At 40.0% G+C, this 18,839-nt stretch overlaps 1 protein-coding gene across 2 annotated transcripts in view; it reads left to right on the top strand.

Annotated features, from left to right (window-relative positions):
• The window catches only part of LOC129185696 (zinc finger protein 236-like), a 35,795-nt gene that overhangs the window by 11,091 nt on the left and 5,865 nt on the right, over window positions 1–18,839 (top strand). Inside the window, exons 11-31 of one of the 2 annotated variants that reach the window (XM_054783067.1) lie at window positions 286–489; window positions 640–772; window positions 1,049–1,309; window positions 2,561–2,796; window positions 3,915–4,016; window positions 4,629–4,771; window positions 6,661–6,764; window positions 7,280–7,431; window positions 8,304–8,480; window positions 8,623–8,929; window positions 9,780–9,883; window positions 9,979–10,422; window positions 11,447–11,586; window positions 13,306–13,537; window positions 13,616–13,807; window positions 14,186–14,344; window positions 14,596–14,738; window positions 15,796–15,927; window positions 16,414–16,608; window positions 17,712–17,841; window positions 18,490–18,663. In XM_054783067.1, coding sequence (XP_054639042.1) covers window positions 286–489; window positions 640–772; window positions 1,049–1,309; window positions 2,561–2,796; window positions 3,915–4,016; window positions 4,629–4,771; window positions 6,661–6,764; window positions 7,280–7,431; window positions 8,304–8,480; window positions 8,623–8,929; window positions 9,780–9,883; window positions 9,979–10,422; window positions 11,447–11,586; window positions 13,306–13,537; window positions 13,616–13,807; window positions 14,186–14,344; window positions 14,596–14,738; window positions 15,796–15,927; window positions 16,414–16,608; window positions 17,712–17,841; window positions 18,490–18,663 — 3,864 coding nt within the window. Of the gene's footprint in view, window positions 1–285; window positions 490–636; window positions 773–1,048; window positions 1,310–2,560; window positions 2,797–3,914; window positions 4,017–4,628; window positions 4,772–6,660; window positions 6,765–7,279; window positions 7,432–8,303; window positions 8,481–8,622; window positions 8,930–9,779; window positions 9,884–9,978; window positions 10,423–11,446; window positions 11,587–13,305; window positions 13,538–13,615; window positions 13,808–14,185; window positions 14,345–14,595; window positions 14,739–15,795; window positions 15,928–16,413; window positions 16,609–17,711; window positions 17,842–18,489; window positions 18,664–18,839 lie in introns of both variants that reach the window. The other variant, XM_054783066.1, reaches the window with a different exon arrangement.

Genomic DNA, 18,839 nt, shown 5'->3' with positions numbered 1-18,839 from the left:
CAACTCCATGTTTCCACAATCAAAACCTGTTTGTTTTCATCTTTTTTTAGTTGACATGATTATGTAAAAACTATTCAACCAATTTCCACAGCACTTGCATTTCATGAAAGCAAGTTGTTTAGTTCCACACTGGATAGGACTGCTCTGCTTTGTCGGGTGTCTGCCTTCCACTGAGTTTCCTTGTAGTTAAGAATGCCTTACATGTTATAGTAATCTCTTTCAAGGGAATGCATCGCAGTGAGCACAATTATATAATGCCAAATATACTTTTTTTGTTTTTGATAGGTGTTCGTCCTTTCTCCTGCCCCCACTGTGATAAGATCTTTCGCACGTCTGGACACAGAAAAACACATATAGCCTCTCACTTCAAAAACTTACAGCAGAAGAAGCACAAGTTTCCGCGGAAAGCAAACAAATCTAAAGTGTCAAAGAGTAATTTACCCTTGCCTGACATCCCACTGCAGGAGCCCATTCTTATCACCGACTTTGGTAAGTTCATAGTGTCAAACACACTCTTGTTTCTCACCTGCATATAAATAGAATGAATTGTTTATTCACTTGTGCAATGTGTCCTTGTACAAACTGGTATCTCATCTCACATTGGTAACCAATGTTGGTTGTTTATATTTTGCCCAGCAGGCCTCATCCCATCTCAGAACCCGCGTCTGGCTTTCCAACAGTACTTGGAGGTGGTGGGCAGTGACAGGCCATACAAGTGCCAGTTCTGCAATAAGGCCTATAAGAAATCTAGTCACCTGAAGCAGCATGTTAGGTGAGACTAGTCTTTTAATTCAAATGTGCTGTGATCGTTTACTAAATATGTGGTTTTGGTTGGCAGTTGATACAAAATAAAGTCAAAACTCTAATCTCTGAGGTTGTTGTAAAACTGTAGAATTGTGATCAGCTAGGTTTGTTGTCTTAAACTTAAATTTTGAAGATGTAAAAGGATAGATGAACAACGGTAGGAAAAAGAAGAAATTAGTAGAATTAATATTGTCATAACAGTAATAGTATCATTTTCCCTTTTTTTTTTTTTTCCCTACACTAGGTCTCATACAGGAGAAAGACCATACAAGTGTGTGCAGTGTGGTCGAGGTTTCGCCTCCTCAGGTGTTCTCAAAGCACATATCAGAACCCACTCAGGACTTAAGGCATACAAGTGTGTCATGTGCGACACAACATTTACCACCAGTGGTAGCCTGCGACGTCACATGACAACTCACAGTGACCTGCGACCTTACATGTGCCCTTACTGCCAAAAGACTTTTAAGTCATCTCCAAACTGTAGAAAACACATGAAGACACACAGGTTTGAGAAGTTTTTCTTCCTGGATATTTTTTTGGTTTGCGTGATAATGCTGGCTATTCTATAGGTTATTCGAGACACAGTTATCACTCGCGCTTCGAATTTTGCGGCTTCACTCTATCCATCCACTCTTTCAATGCATAAAAATGGCTGAACTAAAATACAAATATAAGGCATTCAAAAGACTAATTGAAAAACATTGATATGTAGTATTCTACATTGATCACTATATGTCAGTTTACTATAATTTTCGGTGAGACCCCCAATCACCAGACTTGATCAAGACTTGTATTGCAGGTTTGAAATATCTCGCAACAGGCACAATAATCCCTAATAAAAACATGGGCTAGTGTTGCAGCCATTACCCACGCAAAGTTGATACTCAACTATAAACCCGCAACGTCACTTCTTGTCCACCTGTCACTCGGCTTCCCGAGGAAACACATTTACAATAACACACATGAGCACGAGCCTTACTTAAATCTGAAATCGCTTATTTACTCTTATTACGTCTACTATATTGGGCAATATGTGTGTAAATGTGACTCTAGTGGTGTTATTTCATGCCTAGAGGGCTCTAATAATGTTAAAACCGTATTTGTGAAAATATTTCATTTATAAATAAGTAGTCCTACTTGCGGAAATTAATGTGGGATTACTGTGTTTCTTATTTATATAATACAATGAACGAAAATCTGGAGTGGTAGAGGATGAGCTGGAGAGGAAAGAAGGTCCAGTCACAGCAAGACAGAATACATATGTATTTGTCAGTGAAACGGTATCAGGTGGAGTGGTGAAGATGCAAGGAGTAGAGGTGAGGAAAGTGAACGTTAAGTACTTAGGTTCAACCTTTCAGAGCAATGGAAAGAGGTGATGAAGCGAGTAGAGAAGAGAATCAGAAAAAGGGAAGGGAAAGATTTACAGAATGATGGCGAGACCCACCGTGATGTATGGTGTGGAGACGGGCAGAGCTGAAGATCCTTAGATTTTTATCGGGAGTGACGAGGATGGACAGGATTAGAAATGAGCAGCTCAGGCGAACAGCCCACATTAGACATCTGGGAAATAAGGTCGGAGAGGCCAGACTGAGATGGTTAGGCCATGTGAGAAGGAGGGATTGTGATGACATTGGTCGAAGGATGCTGGAGATGGGGCTATATATGTTAAATCTGAATATAATATATTTATATATATATATATATATATAATATAAAAAATTTAAATCTAAGTATATATGTTCTTGTCCCAACCCAGATATGAACTAGCTCATCAGCTTCAGCCACAGCCAGCTGAAGATCCGCTCGGAGCAGGCACGGTGTCTCATGATATGCAGGTGGAGATGGAGGGCAACGCCCTTCAGCAACAACCAAATTCAAATTCAAATGAGCAAGAAAACATGCTGGCACTTGGCCAAGCAGAGGGTGTAAATGGAAGCCAAACGGTAACGCTAGAAGCACCACTGACTGACCAACCGCTGGTACAAGGAGAAGGTAACTAGAATGGTTACACGGTCACTAAGAGTCATTAGAAAAGACTTTACATCATCATTCCATTACTTGTCATAGTAGCATATATTTTATTTTACTCATTTTATGTTCATTCAAAGTTTTGCTGATGGAAACTCTTTCACACAGATTTTGCAAAATTGGTGCGTCACAGATGTAACCACAGAGCCGGCATTTACTGTCTTTCACGCAGAACTCAACGGTGCTGGGGTTGTCACCAGTGTGTGCATGATCACTACAGATAATTGTCCTTGTGGCAATATACTGTATAATAATAATAATAAGAAGAAGAATAATAAGTCTTTGTCCAACCATGGCTGAGGCAACAAGCATCTGTTTGCACTCGATGCGGACAATCTCGTCACCAAAAAAATACAATACTTGTCGGAGAGCGTCAATTGCTTTCCCGTGTTCTAACCTCCCACTATTCCTTCGATACGATCTCTCTAGCAAATTTTTGGACCCCCTCATTGTGTGGTATATTGTTTGTCGTTCAGTCTATTAAACAAGTTTGATCTTTGTTTTTTTTTTTTTTAATATCATTACACCTCGGAGACACTTAAAGCATGTGTCCAATTTCTTCTAACATGGTCATCCGTTCTTTACATTTCGTTGATTTCTAACAGCAAAAGAAACCACAGGTTTAGAGTGCATGTCAGCTTTTGGTCAGGTTCAGTAGTCGTGAACTGAAAGTGTCTCTACTACATACAGTATACAATGCAAAAATGCAAAAATTCCCACTGTGCAGGTTAGGTTTTCAAGCTTCTATCTAATTCATGTTATTAGCTTGAAAGTTAAAAGTTCTGCTTAGTGTGTTCAACAAATGTGTCCTTAATGTTTATGTCACCAAACTTGGTACACAGCCTCTGGACGCTCACACACACATATAAAAAAACAACAATATAGACATTTACCAAAACGTCTTTGCAAGTCCAAGGCTTAGCTGCTAAGTATTATGATCTATTTCCTTTTGCAATCTTTATATTTTGTGTTTTTTTTAGACTTTCTGGTATTCACAATGAATACATACAGTACAATATACATACTCAAAAAAAATGTATTTTGAGTGTTAATATACATTATCTCTTTTTATGTGTTTTCAGATTCTTATGTGACTACCCAACATGCTTTGACTCAGAATATTACCCAGTTTGAGACGCCGGCCCTCCCTCAGACCACTTTTGACCAGCAAGCTTTAACGCAAGGTGTGTTCTCAAGTTATATTGCATATACCATCTGGTCCCATCCATAATTGCTGCTTCTTGTGCAAGAAGCAGCATATTTGCATATTTGTCGGCATGCAGGCTGATGGCAACAGATGAGATGTTTTAGTGAAACATTTGCACCCATATTCTAATGCGTTTGCATATTTGCAATGTGTAAATTATGTGTGGTCTGCAGTGATTATTAAAAAGAGTGATTGCAATTATCTCACCCAAAGTCAGCTGGGATAGACTCCAGCATACTGCGCCCCTAGTGAGGATAAGCGGTATAGAAAATACATGGCTGGATGGATGGATGATTGTAATTATGCTTGTTTGGATACATCTCTGAATACTGACTTGTGATGACTTGAGATTTTACTGATAAAATGTAACACATTAAAGAATATACTGCTTTTGGATTGTCCAAGCCATTATTTCCAAAACAGTTTCACCATTTGTTAATGTGTAATTAGAAACCTGACAAGCCAACATGCACTAAAAGTAATTGTAAATTAATATAATAACACTTTTCCGCATGTTTTCTAAAGCCTTTACTTTCATTGGTAAATATTGTATTCAAACTTCCTGTCATTCTATGTGGGCTTCTACTAGGCTTTGCGATGACTGAATCAAGCTACAACCAGGGCCAGTTCTCTACAGTCCAACAGCTACAGGATTCCAGCACCCTGGAGTCCCAGGCCCTTTCCTCCAGCTATCACCCACCCAATCTGCTTCATGTTCCCAATGCTGAAGTGGTGAGTCTTGTTGCCCCCATTCAACTCTGTGAGTCATCATGGATCGTGCATTACATTTTATATTGTGAACTTGCACATGCTGCTTATACATAACAGAAATTCATTTGTAGATTCATTTGCTTGATTGCTAGCCTTCTTTTATCAATACTAGGCAGCAGATGGGTTGTTTTTAACGTTACATTTTAGGTTAGTTTAAAAGGCAAGTATGTATGGCGACATAATTTTTACATTGGGCATTTAAGAAAATGCTTTTATACTGCTATTACACTTACTAAAAAACATCTTCAAATCAGTCCATAGATGGCTCCCGTAATGAAATATGCACACATAACTCCATTTAGTGCTTTATCAACATTTTATGTGTGACTGTTTTTAGTATTTAGCAATTTTTACAACGTGTTTTTTAATTGCTCGTTTTTAATGTCCTGCATATACACTCCTCATCAAAATCTCAAGACCAGTTGAAAAATTGCTAGAATTTGCATTTTGCACATTTGGATCTTAATGAGGTTTTAAGTAGAGCTACAATATGCAAAAGCAAGAAGGGGGAGGGAGACAAAAAACATTTGGAACTTGTAATTTAAACTAAAAAAAACCTGAAATAGGTTGTTTATCACCTGATCAAAAGTTTAAGACCACAGGCTATAAAAGCCAAAATCTGCTCAAAATTGTAATTTTCTATCAGGCATTCACACTGACATGGCCTCCTGATGGTTAAAGCTAAGAAGGTTTCTCTTTTTGAACATGGTCGGATTGTCGAGCTGCATAAACAAGGCCTCTCGCAGCGTACCATTGTTGCTGAGGTTGGGAGCAGTAAGACAGTCATTCTACGTTTTTCGAAAGATCCTGAGCATTATGGAACAAAAAAGTCAAGTGGTAGACCCCAAAAAAATCACACCTGCGCTGAGCCGGAGGATCCGATTGGCTGTCCATCAAGACACAGGGCAGTCTTTCGACCCAAATTAAGGCTTTTACTGGTGCCGATTGCAGCACAATAACCATCAGATGGGATCTGTGGGAAAAGGGTTTAAAAAACAAAAAACTAATTCAAAGACCTTGTCTCCTTCAACACCACAAAACTGGCCGTTTAGACTTTGCCAGGGAGCATCAAACATGGGACATTCAAAGGTGGAAAAAAGTTGTATTCTCTGATGAGAAAAAATGGAACCTTGACGGTCCAGACGGCTTCCAATGTTACTGGCATGACAAGGAGATCCCACCTGAGATGTTTTCTACCCGGCACAGTGGACGGGGGTCCATCATGATCTGGGGTGCTTTTTCATTCAGTGGAACACTGGAGCTGCAGGTGGTGCAGGGTCGTCAAACGGTGATGGTCTTAAACTTTTTTTTTTTTCTTAAACTTTTTCTTAAACTTTTGATCAGCTGATAGACAGCCTATTTCATTTTAGTTGTTGTTTTCAATAAATTACTTTTTGTCAATAAAGTTATTTTTGTTTCCCTCCCACTTCTTGCTTTTGCATATTGTAGCTCTACTTAAAACCTCATTAAAATCCAAATGTGCAAAATGCAAATTCTAGCAATTTTTCAACTGATCTTATGATTTTGATCAGGTCTATATGTTGTGCTGTCATGCTTTTACATCAGCCTGTTATGGGACTGCAGATGAAAAGTAGCCTTTGCAGCTAAATCTAACATATTTACATGTTGAACTTCAATGTGCTCATGTCAATGAATATGCATTGTCCCATTTTAAATAAATAAATAACAAATTACACTCAGCTTATTTAAAAAGTACCTTTTATAGTCCTTACAATTCTTTTTGACATAAAAAAGTAAGAATAGTGATTTTTAAATAAAATATTATTATAGTTGTAAAATAAAGTTTTTTGCATGCAGATGAGCAAAATTTGTTTTCTGGTTGTGTTTAGACAAACGGCCTTCTACAGCAGAACAATCAGGGAGACTTGCACCTGGCCACCGAGCCACAGGACTACCATGAGGACAGTGAAGACAACATCAAGCGAACCTACAGGTTTCATTCTGTCAATAAAATTATTAGATTAATTAGATTAGCTTCATTGGTGGCATGGCAGGGCTGACGGATGGAGGGGCTGGGGATAGAAATAATCATCCATTTATTTATTGTTATTTGGTAGATTGTGAAGGATTGATTGTTGATAAATTGTCTTCCTTTGGGAAGTAGTGAAAATAGCCTGTGAGCCAGAGATGCTTTTTTTCTGTTAAAACCCACACAGCTCAACTACATTATGTGGCATGTGAGTGCAGGAGAGGGAGGGTTGGGGGTCACATATGCATCACAAGCCAACACACACACACACACACAGAAATAGACAAGTCAAGAAAATTAGCTCAGATGATAACAGAGAGAAGAAACAGCATCAGCTTCTCAGAGCAGACATTTTTTGAGCAATTCTCTCAGAGTGATTATGCATCTCTTGTAAAAGGTTAATATAGATTGGTTAATATACTGTAGCGAAAATGTGGCTCATTACTAACTCTTCTAATGCTTTCTCCCTCTTCCTTTAGATGCAGTTGGTGTAGTAAAGGTTTCAAAAAATCTAGTCATTTGAAACAGCATTTGCGCTCCCACACTGGAGAGAAGCCATACAGGTGTCACCTTTGCGGAAGAGCTTTTGTATCTGCTGGAGTGCTCAAATCCCATCTGAATACACATACAGGTGGGCGTGCTACACACCATTACTTGTTAAATTGTGGAGTTGTTAAAATTATTTGCAAATTACTGATATTTTAAAAACCTAAAAACAAGCAAACCAAATGCAAATCATGTCCTAATGTATTTAAATTGGAACATTGGCAATGTTTATTTTCCATTTCTTTTCATCCTGCACATCATGCTTACTGCTTCACAGGTATTTAAAACTTAAGCTTGTTGCCCTTCAAAAGTGTGTAACTGTGTGCATTTTATTCACACGTTTCAGGTACTTCAGTGCAGTTTGTTTTTAGAAACATAAATAACACTGGTCTACACAGTTTTTGAAACAAAGAAGAACCTGTCTCCCCTTGGTTATTTTTGGGGCACTGATTTTTCATCTGATGTCTGTTTTTTCTTAAACTTTTGGTAATCTACTTGTATGCTCACTCCCCCTAAAAAGCTTAAAAATGCTATATAGCATACACATAAAGCAAAGCAAACCAATTTATAATTTGCCTTCTGTAGGCTACATTTGCCCCTGTGACAGCCAGATTCTTGTTGAAACTGCTCAATTTGCATTTCGCTCCCATTCAGTCAAGCGGAGCGCTCATCGAAGTCACACAACAACATTTACAGATTTTGGAACTCGGTGCACACATAAGGCATGCCGCATTATAATGTGCCTCGTCCATTTTGGTGAAAATTTAAGACTTTTAAGTACGCCTTACGGTCGTGAAAATACGGAAGCTAAAAAGCAGGGTTTTCATTCTTGTTTCTGCAACTTCATCAAATTTTGTAGACCTCTGTAATCATTCTGTATTCTTTCAGCGACACATTTTTGAAAGTTGTTGTCAAATGAAATACACATTTTTTATTTTTCCATCCCCCACCTTTAAGGAGTGAAGCCCTTCAAGTGTAATATTTGTGACGCTTCCTTCACAACCAATGGTAGCCTGAACCGCCACACGATTATCCACGTCAAGTCGTTCAAATGCTCAATGTGTGACGAGAGCTTCAGGACAAGCCTGCTGTGTAAGAAGCACATGAGAAAGCAGCACTCAATAGAGACTCACAGTAAGTCCTCAGAGTCAACAGCAAGATCTCAAAACAAAGTTGATATCCTGTAAACGAGAGAAACTAATAATTTATTTAGCTGGCAATCAACATATTTGAATTGCAAAGACTTTTTTCCAACTTTTTAATCTTATTGTTACAGTTGTTGGTTTTGAAGGTCAAGAAGTGGAGCAAGAGGAGGAGGAAGAAGAGGAGGAAGGGGATCATAAAACATCCAAAAGAAGGGGTATGGAAATCATTACTTTCACAGAGGAGCAGACAGCAGAACTGGCGAAAGATCCCGGTGAAGAGGCGTCCGTGTCAGAGAGAATCCTTGCCCAGTCCGCAGCCGAGAGGGATCGCATCAGCGAGATCAAAGATAAAGCAGTGGCGCTCGAAACAGAACCCAAGTTTGCCAACTGCTGCTCTTACTGCCCCAAAAGCTTTAAGAAACCCAGCGATCTTGTCAGGTAAGGGTACGGGTTTCGGGCGGCATCTGTATTTATGGCTTCACAGCCACATTCATGTGAGCACAATTTTAATGCCATTATTATAAAACTAATTTCAGCTTGTGATAAGTCTTGACTGAACAGCAATATAGTACATAACATACTAATCTCAAACTGCAAGTAAAACTATGATAAAGCTTCCTATTGATGCTCATAGCAAACCCATACACCTAAATATCTCTGTAAGGTCAGCCGCTAGTGGTTTGATAATAAACATTCCCACCTATCTGAATGCAGTGTTTGAAATAATAATTAGAGCCCCTTTTTTTAGATTTTACATATTTCTGGCCAAAATCAAGGATTTTCAAGCATAAAAATGGCTAAATGAACTAAAATGTTTACCCAATGTTAACTAACATGTGAGTCTAGTTTATGTCTTAATTAGGTCTTAAATTGCTTATTTTGTGTCTTTTATGTCTACTTTTATGTCACTGTCTCTGTGACATAGAAAGCAAAACTGAAAGTCTTTTCTAACCACATTGCATATTAAAATAAAATGTACACTTTAATACAGTACATGCCAAAAGTTTGGACACACACAACACAACTAATGGTCCCAACCCCATTAATAAGGCAAGAATTTCCACGAAGTAACTCTGACAAGGCACACCCGTGAAGTGAAAACCATTTGAGGTGACTACCTCGTGAAGCTCATTAAGAGAACACCAAGTGTTTGCAACACTATCAAAAAAAGCAACGAGTGGCTGGCTACTTTTGAGAAATTTTAAATATAAGACATTTAGTTATTTCACAAACAGCTTAATTTGCCAGGCTGACTTTATTTTTATCCTCTTTATCTCATTTTGGGTAGACACGTTCGAATCCACACAGGAGAGAGACCCTACAAGTGTGACGAGTGTGGAAAGAGTTTTACGGTTAAATCTACTCTGGATTGTCATGTAAAGACACACACAGGTTAGTTTTGGCCTTCTTTTATTTCTTTATGTTGTTAAGCGATAAGGACTTCACATCTTCACCTTTGTTTTCTACACCTCCTTTGCTCTTTGCAGGTCAGAAACTGGTCAGCTGCCACATGTGCAACACCTCCTTCTCTACTAAGGGCAGCCTAAAGGTGCACATGCGCCTCCACACTGGCTCCAAGCCTTTCAAATGTCCCTTCTGTGAGCTCCGCTTTCGGACTTCTGGCCATCGCAAAACCCACATCCAGTGCCACTTCCGGGCTAATGGCGAGAGCCGCAAATCCAAACGAACCTCCTCTTCTTCTAGTCAGACCAGTCACACTCAAGAGCCAGATACAGGGCATTCTGAGGGCTCGGGCCAAGCCCAGCGTGCAACAGCACCAGAGGCACTTCAGCCTGTGGGGCTGCTACAAACTTCCAACTCAGACTCCAATATTTACCTCCCGGCAAACCAAGTGCTGACTGGGCAGTTTGACCAGAATCTGTTACAGTCGGGCCTGGTGGGACAGGCAATCCTGCCTGCCTCTCTGTCAGGTATCGTCTACTTTCACTTTGACACCACAAGCACTGAAGTACATTTGAGTCTTCTGTTAGGTATCATAGTTGAGTGGAACGTTTCAAAAGAGCTTGTACTGGATAAGCTGTTAGAAGTTTGTTTCTGATAAGTAAAACATTATAGCTGGATTATCAGTATATGTTGAGGTGATCTTTTTCCCGTATCAAAATATTGACAAATACACTGGTTAAGTGGCAGTAATGAGTGATGATAAATATATTCATCTTTGTCTAACTGACACTGCAAGGATGTTCATTTCTAGACACTTCAATAGTTTGGCAGTATCATTGCTGAAAAGGTGCAGGCCAAATGTCTGATGAGACTGATATGGGAGCTAGGGGAGGTGCTTTATGACCATATCTTCACCTCCAGTGCCCTTCGTCTTCAGCAATTGGCATTTGATTGTTGTGAAGATTAGCTTTTATGGGGAACCACCATACACCAAGGTCCCCTTTCAGAAAATTGCTCCTTCTCTGTGTAAATATGTTCTAGAGGCAGATAAAACAGAAGTAATCTATCTTTTAAGCCTCAATAACAGCCTTTCCCACTTGAGCACCTGAGGATTTTGCGGCATGCGATCAGGGAAAAATAAACAAATCTTCACAGGAAGAGAGGTTTCTACAGGCAGCTTTTGACATATATATGTCATTTCATACAGTTTCTGATATATTTTTTTCTTTCCATCTCTGTCATTATAGCTCATAATATAATAAATGCCCTCACCTCAGAGATACCAGCAGATATCAATATGGTGCCATTGTAGCCCAGCAGCCTAGCAGTATGTTTTAATGCTTTTGCAGGGGCTTAGACATGTAACACATGACCAATCTATTGTCATTGTCATCCTGCACTGGTACCCTGAAAGTAAATCAGCCTTTTGTCACACATTAATCAATTCCTCTACTGGAATAAACTCAGCTGAATGAAAAGCAGTAATGGTTTCAATCTGAACACCAGAAGATCAGTCTTTCTGATTTGTGTGTGTTGTGTTTGTTCTTGCAGGAGATCTGAACGTGTCCTTATCAGATGGCCTGACCACATTGGAGGGTATTCATCTTCAGTTGACACCTGCCAATCTTGTGTGCCCGAATGTGCAAATCTCTGGCATCGACACAGGCAACATAAACAACATCACCCTACAGGTTACACACATCTCCTGCCAAACGTTGTTCTTGTTGGCAAACTTGTTGCTTCAATCAAAACTAGCAGAAAATTGCATTGAGTGTAAAGCTTGTACCAGAATCGACCTTGTGCTCTGCAGGCTATCTTTGATGGACAGGTAATTATATCCATCCCATGCAGGGATGTGTTACAAGGTCTGTTTCCTTTTGTTAGGGCTTTATTTCATCAAATGATTTGAATCTTTACATACAATAGTATAAATGATTATGGACTAAATTACCTCTTAAGTCCATTTGTATTACCATATTAGAAATGCAAGTCATAGTAGTAATAATAGTTTGATGATGCGTAATTTGTGATCGTGATTCAATTAGCCATACAGTATACCTACATAATAATATGCAGTTTTAATTGAGAGGTGTTAATAAAAAAAAAAAATGTACATAGTTTTTGACGTTGTAGGTTACCTAATACTGCACTTACTAAAAGGTGTTATGCAGTTCTACAGGGATGCTGCTGCTGACAACAACCTCATTAATAAGCATATATTGGTACATTTGTACTTCTCTGCCTTTGAAAAGAGAATGTTTATTATATTTTCATAGGCGTCTCAAATTATTTGGGATTCTAATATCCTTGTGTAAAATTCTAGGAGTAGCAAGTAACTGTACATTTTAGGAGTGAAGTGTTTGATAAGGGTTGATAAGGTTCTAGGAGCTCTTTAAGATATACTGGTGCCTGACCGTGTAGTGCTTTATATGTAAGAATCCAAATTTTAAACTCAATTCTACTTGTATATCTGACGGGTAACCAGTGCAGTGAGGCTAATACTGTATTATCTCTCTTTCTGGTTCCGGTTAAGACTTGTGCAGCAGCATTTTGGACTACGTAACTGAAAGGTCTTTAAAAATTGCTTTTAGGGCAGCCTATTAACAGGGAGTTACAATAATACAACCTGGAGATCACAAAACCATGAACAAGTTTTTTCTGCATCTGGCAGTGGCAGGAATTTTCTGATTTTCTTTATGTTTCGTAAATGGAAGAATGCTGTTTTTGACACTTTTTGTATTTAGGAACTAAAGGAAAGGTCCTGATCAAAGATGACACTAAAGTTTCTGACTGTGCTGGGGGGTGGGTGAAAGACCATCTAGGGCAGTGACATCATTTGCAATCTTGTCTCTGAGTTGCTGGGAACCAAGGACTATGATTTCAGTCTTAACAGACTGAGTTTAATAGTTTCATAGTGAAAAGTTAGAGATCACCCAGTTCTTTATGTCGTTAAGACATGCCTGGAGTTTGGATAACTGACTAGTTTGGTTAGGTTTCATTGAGTACAGTTGTGTGTCCTCTGTATGGCAGCGGAAGTTAATGGAGTGTTTTCTAATGGTATTGCCTAAGGGGGACATACAAAGGCTGAACAATACAGGTCCTAGCACAGAACCCTGTGGGATGCCATGGCTGACTTTCACGTGTCTGGATTCTTTATTACTAATGGATACATTATAGTCCGAGTTCCTTCCGGATGACAGTGCTTCTCACTTTATCTCTAAGGGAGAACCCAGCCACTCTATGGCGAAAACTCATTTTGGCCGCTTGTACCCATGATCTTGTCCTTTCGGTCACTATCCTTGTGTAACTTACCCTACCTACTACTTTATTCAAATAGATACAATCGATGTTAAAGAAATGCATCATTAATGAAGTTGTCCCGCATTCCCTACTGATGTGTACCCTCACAGATCGACCAGGCACTCCTCCAACAGACTCTACAACACAGTGGCCTCCTTTCCCAGCCTCTAAATGTCGATACTGGCCTTGTCCTCCACTCTGGCAGTCAGCTCATGTCCACCAGTGACCCTTCTGTGTCAGCCAATGTTGTCATCCACCCCCTAAGCAGTCTAGCCCTGCAGCCCTCCACCATTACACCTGCCCAGGTCACAATGGCTGGCCTCTCAGAACAGGACACTACAGGTATGTTCCGTAATTGAGGAAACAATGTTTCTCCAGCTTAATAATGAGTGTTCTGCTTTGCCATCATGGATCTTCCAGGCTCTCAGGACCTTAGCCATGTCATAGGTAGCACAGGGCTAGTGAGTGCAGGCAACAGCGGTCAGGAGATCACACTCACTATCAACAATTCCAGCCTGACACAAGCCTTAGCGCAAGTACAGGCCCAGGCAACAGCTTCTGGTACAAACACTTCATCAGGAAACCCTCAGGAGATCACACTCACCATATCAGGTATGTAATAAACTCCTACACAAAATCAGAAGAATGGGGAAAAATTACAAGTATTCACATTTTGCACTGGTGAATTGTATGTAACCAGATTGTAAGTCGGGCATCACAATGCAGAAGAAAAATTACGAGCCAGACACCCAAAATAGACAGTCAGCAATTCACTAACAACTGTATCTAACCTCAAACAGGTTATGTATCAGCTGATCAAAATTGTAAAACAAATTACCTTAATTTTTTTTTTTTTTTTTTCCGCAATAGAAATGGAAAATTTGTCCTAAATATGAACCCTTGCAAATGATACAAACTTCTTGACATTCAATGATATAAAAATCTGCAGCAGTTCATCTAAAACTTTCAATTTCTTCCATATCTGTGCAGGTCAAGACCTCCTCCCCCAGCACAGCAACCCCAACAGTGCAGAGATCAACGGCAGCATCAGACTGGCATCACCGCTCACCAACCAGCCCCCCAGTGCCACACTGACGATCACCAACGACCACCTTCTACCTCAGAATCCTGCCAACACTGGAATGGCCGGTAGGATTGTTGCATGTGACAGATATACAGTACTGTATGTATTTGTGTTAATTTTATTCATTGGTTCCATTTTAAAAACTCTTACAACTGTTACAATATCATGACTTTTCTTTTACTGAAGCCATTCCTTCCTCAAATGATTATGTAAACAGTTGTAAAACTTTGTAAAACTCTCTTTAATACTTATATTAATAATATAACAAGAAGGAAACCTGGAAAAGTCAAAAATATCCGACACTTGTTTCTTTCAGTCACCAGTCTTCCATCAAGCACCGTTTCATCTCAAAGCCTTGTTATGTCACCAGGAGGTATAGCCAATGACGGCAGCGTAACACTGACCCTTGCAGATGCCCAGGGTATGCTAGATGGTGTCACTGTAAACCTCAATACACAGGTAAGCATGTTTTACCTGGCATTTATTACAAATTATTGTTTAAATCATTGTTTAGACCAGTGGTCACCAGCATTTTTGAGCCCAAGATCTCTGGTCTGAGCTGTGAACCTGTGCAAGATCCAGGATATATGTGCCTAGAAAAAACATATATACAATATATTATATATATTGTAAATATATTGAAATTATACATATATATTTATTTATTTATTTTATAGAAAGGTTTTTCAATTAAATTAAAAAGTGATAGATATTTGTAGCTTTGTATTTAAATACAAAGCTTTGTGTTATTATTGGTTGTTGGTTTCAGCTTTTTCTCATTGTGCCTTTTGCTCTATTTTGACCATTTTTGCTAATTTTTAAATTTTCTTTTGTTTCTGCGGTGATGCAATGACAAATGAGCCATGGTCCGCAGATGGCACCTGGGCTGCACTTTGGGTATCCATACTTTTGTGGATCTTTGTCGGGGTCTTGTGGCGTTGGCTCAATGAGCGAACTACAACTCTTTTTGGTGGGCGAGCAGTGGTGGTTGAAGGGAGAGGGGCTGCGTTACAGTAGTCAGTCCTAATGACCAGCGTTTTTTTGGAGGTGCACATCTATGGAGTTATATTTGGGTCTTCATTTTGAGGTAGCAAAGGCAGATTTTGAGCTACATTAATATGCAATAATTACTGTTGCATGAGCAGGCATATCGCTGTGCTCTGTCACTCTCTCTCTCACTGTCACTCACTCACTCCACTCACTGTGAGCACTGCGGGGTGTACCGGTGTACGTGTGTGTGCTCATGGTAACTCCGGTCGAGTTTCGGGAACTGGGTTCCTGGCTGGAGCTTGCGGGTTGCATGCCTGGAGAGCGGCAAGGCGGACGGGCGTGTTCAGTGGTCAAAATGTGTGCCTGCTGGTCACTCTCCGGGAGTGGTGGCACTGATGTGATAATACTTTTTTTTTTCTAATATTCTCGCCATTGCCCGGCAAAGTCTCAAAGATCAGCTAGTAGCTTGCGATCGACGGGTTGGTGACCCTGGTTTAGATAAATCAGAATGTGTTTTTATCCTTAGGCTCAGACGTTCCCTGCAGTGCTGAATGACGCCAGTCTACCACCAGGACAGCCAGCCACTTCAGGCCAGCCAGTGATACTGGTCAGCCATCATTCCCAAGCTACAATAGGAACATCTGACAATGGATATCACGTAAGCCCATGTGTCAGTCAGGAGAGAACAAACTGGAAATGGAAAGACACAAAATATTAATTCACTGTAATGGAGTAGATACCACAGTCAAATAGTTTGAGGGCCTAATGTTTTTTTTATATTGTTAAAGATTAATTGGATTCGGTGCCTCTCTGAGGCCATGAAATAACCTGTGTGTGCGCGCATTTGTCTTTTTCGTCTTTTTTTTTTTCAAATGTATGATGTTGACTCCTATGACAATTTTGTCCTTGACAATTTTGTGAAAGGGTCAGAGGGTTGCTCGAACCTATTTACTAATTCCCCCACTTGATAGAGGACTTTTAACTCCACTTAAATTGTAAATTGACCCACTCTAGTATTGAAATATACTGGAAAATCCAGAAACGTTTTCTGCGCGGCATCATAAATATCTACATTTTTGTGCTTGATGCGTTTCATCAAATACAAGACCAATTTGACGTTGTTTTCTGTTTGTTTGTGATCCAGGTCTCGAGTGAAAGCCATAAGGGCGGGAAAGGTCACTCCACAGAGGCTGATAATCAGCACAAATGTTTCTACTGTGCTCTTGTGTTACCAAATGCCAGCGCTCTCCACCGCCATTGCCGTCATGCTCACAGCAACGACCGATGCTACGTCTGCAGCATCTGCAACAAAGCCTTTAAGAGAGCAATGCACCTAAAGGTGAGTCAGTGGTCACCAACCTACATATACTGTATATGTGTGTGTATATATACTCCTGATCAAAATCTTAAGAACAGTTGAAAAATTGGTAGAATTTGCATTTTGCACATTTGGATCTTAATGAGCGACAAAATGCAAAAGCAAGAAGGGGGAATGAGACAAAAAGCACTTTGAAAAGTAATTTATTGAAAACAACAATTAATCTGAAATAGGCCGTTTATCAGCTGATCAAAAGTTCAAGACTATCGCTCAAAAATTAACAAAAAACTCTCCAAACCAGAACAAAAAATGTTCTCAGTGGGACTCATTAATGAGTAGCTCCACCGTTCTTGTTAATCACTTCAAAAATTTGTTTGAGCATGCTTGATGCAAGTGTTTCCAGTAGGCTAGTGGGAGGTTTTTAGTTTTAATTTTTACCATTTTTGCTGTTTTTAAAATGTTATTAAATAACAGACGTGCCAAGGGCCGTGGCTGGGAACCCCTACTTTTGTGGATCTGCGTTGGGGATGTGCTACAGCTTATATTTACTAGTTAAAGCATTAATCCATTCATTTTCTGTGCCGCTTGTCCTCACTATGATTAAGGGGGTATGCTGGAGCCTATCCAGTCAACCGAACATGCATGTTTTTGGAATGTGAGAGGAAGCCGGAGTATCCGGAGAAATCCCATGCCCACACGGGGAGAACATGCAATCTCCACACAGAGATGTCCAACGGAGATTCGAAGCCCAACCCTAAAACACCTAAAGTGAACTACCTAAACATAAAAATCTTGGGCATAGAGTTCACTAGAGCTTCACAGGTTGCCTCTGGAATCATATTTCACTGCTCCATCACATCATCACAGAGCTGGTGGATGTTATACACCTTGCACTCCTGTACCTTCCATTTGAGGACGCCCCCACAGAGTTTTTTGCCATGAGGTGTACACTACTTTACATTATATCAAAGTGTTGTTTCTTCAGTGTTGTTCCATGAAAAGATATATTTGCAGAAATGTGAGTGCTGTACTCACTTTTGTGACATTATGACTTATGCAGTAACCAAGAATTAGTGGAGTCATCAGAAGTCCTTACTTTGGTTGTTTTGTTGATCTGTTAATAGGAACATGAGCAAGTGCACCAGCCAGGCCCATCGCCAAGCTCCCTCAAACCGAAAGTCTTCAGCTGCTCCTCATGTGGGAAGGCCTTCGCTAAGCGCAGTCAACTGGAAAGACACAACCGCACACACACAGGTGATTTTGGAAGAAGTGTTATATTACTAACATAAACCGAGGATTGGATGAATAAACACAGCATTTGAAGTAGAGCAGTCTCCTCAGTACTACTGTATGTGGAAATGTATCCAACATAATGAGCAAAGTGCAGTGCAGTTTTTTCAGTCTATTATCATTTCAGTAGACGCATAGGAGTACATTTGGATGTGATTGTACTAATTCTTCAAACCCTTGTAGTCTCTTAACCTCTTTTACTCAGAGTTTGCACAACATTGCTGCAATAACACCACCATTGTGTCGCCTTTCGCCCGTTATCACACTGTTTAAATTGTTACTATAACCTGTGCCTTTTGATTGTTTGCATAAGGAAGGCGTCAACATTAGCATTTTGAAGTAGCTGCTGTTGCCGCTGTCCCATTTACACATACTGTATAATGATGAGGCTCTGCTACTGTAACTCATTATGTTAAGCTCTTCCATCTCTGTTTTGTCGAAGTAGAATAGTTGGCATAGCAGTGACGGAAATGTCCTTGCCAAAGCAGTTTGAGTGTGTGCACTTTTGGCAAAATCTAGCATGGTGAAGGCTTTGACTCTAATTAGGTGGGCTGTGGGAATGATGTCAGTATTCCCAGGTATTAAGTCTGTTGTGTCGTCTTGCCTGTACAGGAGAGCGGCCCTTCAAGTGTTCTCAGTGCGACAAAGCCTTTAATCAGAAGAGTTCTCTGCAAGTGCACATGGTGAAGCACACGGGGAAAAAGCCCTTCAAGTGTGAAATATGCAGCATCAGATTCACCCAGAAGAGCAACATGAGACACCACATGAAGAGAGCCCACAGCTACGGTGAGCAGCTTAACACGGCACTGTTTGTGTGTTGGTTCACAAGGCTGTTCCGTTCCCATTCAAACAATGGAGAAGGTTGTTGTTTTAGTCTGTCATGATGATGTTCAATGCTCCCAGACACATCAGTCACAGAACCTACCCTGAAAAATCATCGTTTGCTCAATGCACTGAGGGCA

This window comes from Dunckerocampus dactyliophorus, chromosome 7 (assembly GCF_027744805.1).
Source record: "Dunckerocampus dactyliophorus isolate RoL2022-P2 chromosome 7, RoL_Ddac_1.1, whole genome shotgun sequence".
NCBI classification, from domain to species: Eukaryota; Metazoa; Chordata; class Actinopteri; order Syngnathiformes; family Syngnathidae; genus Dunckerocampus; species Dunckerocampus dactyliophorus.
This window is presented reverse-complemented; position numbering and strand designations above follow the sequence as displayed.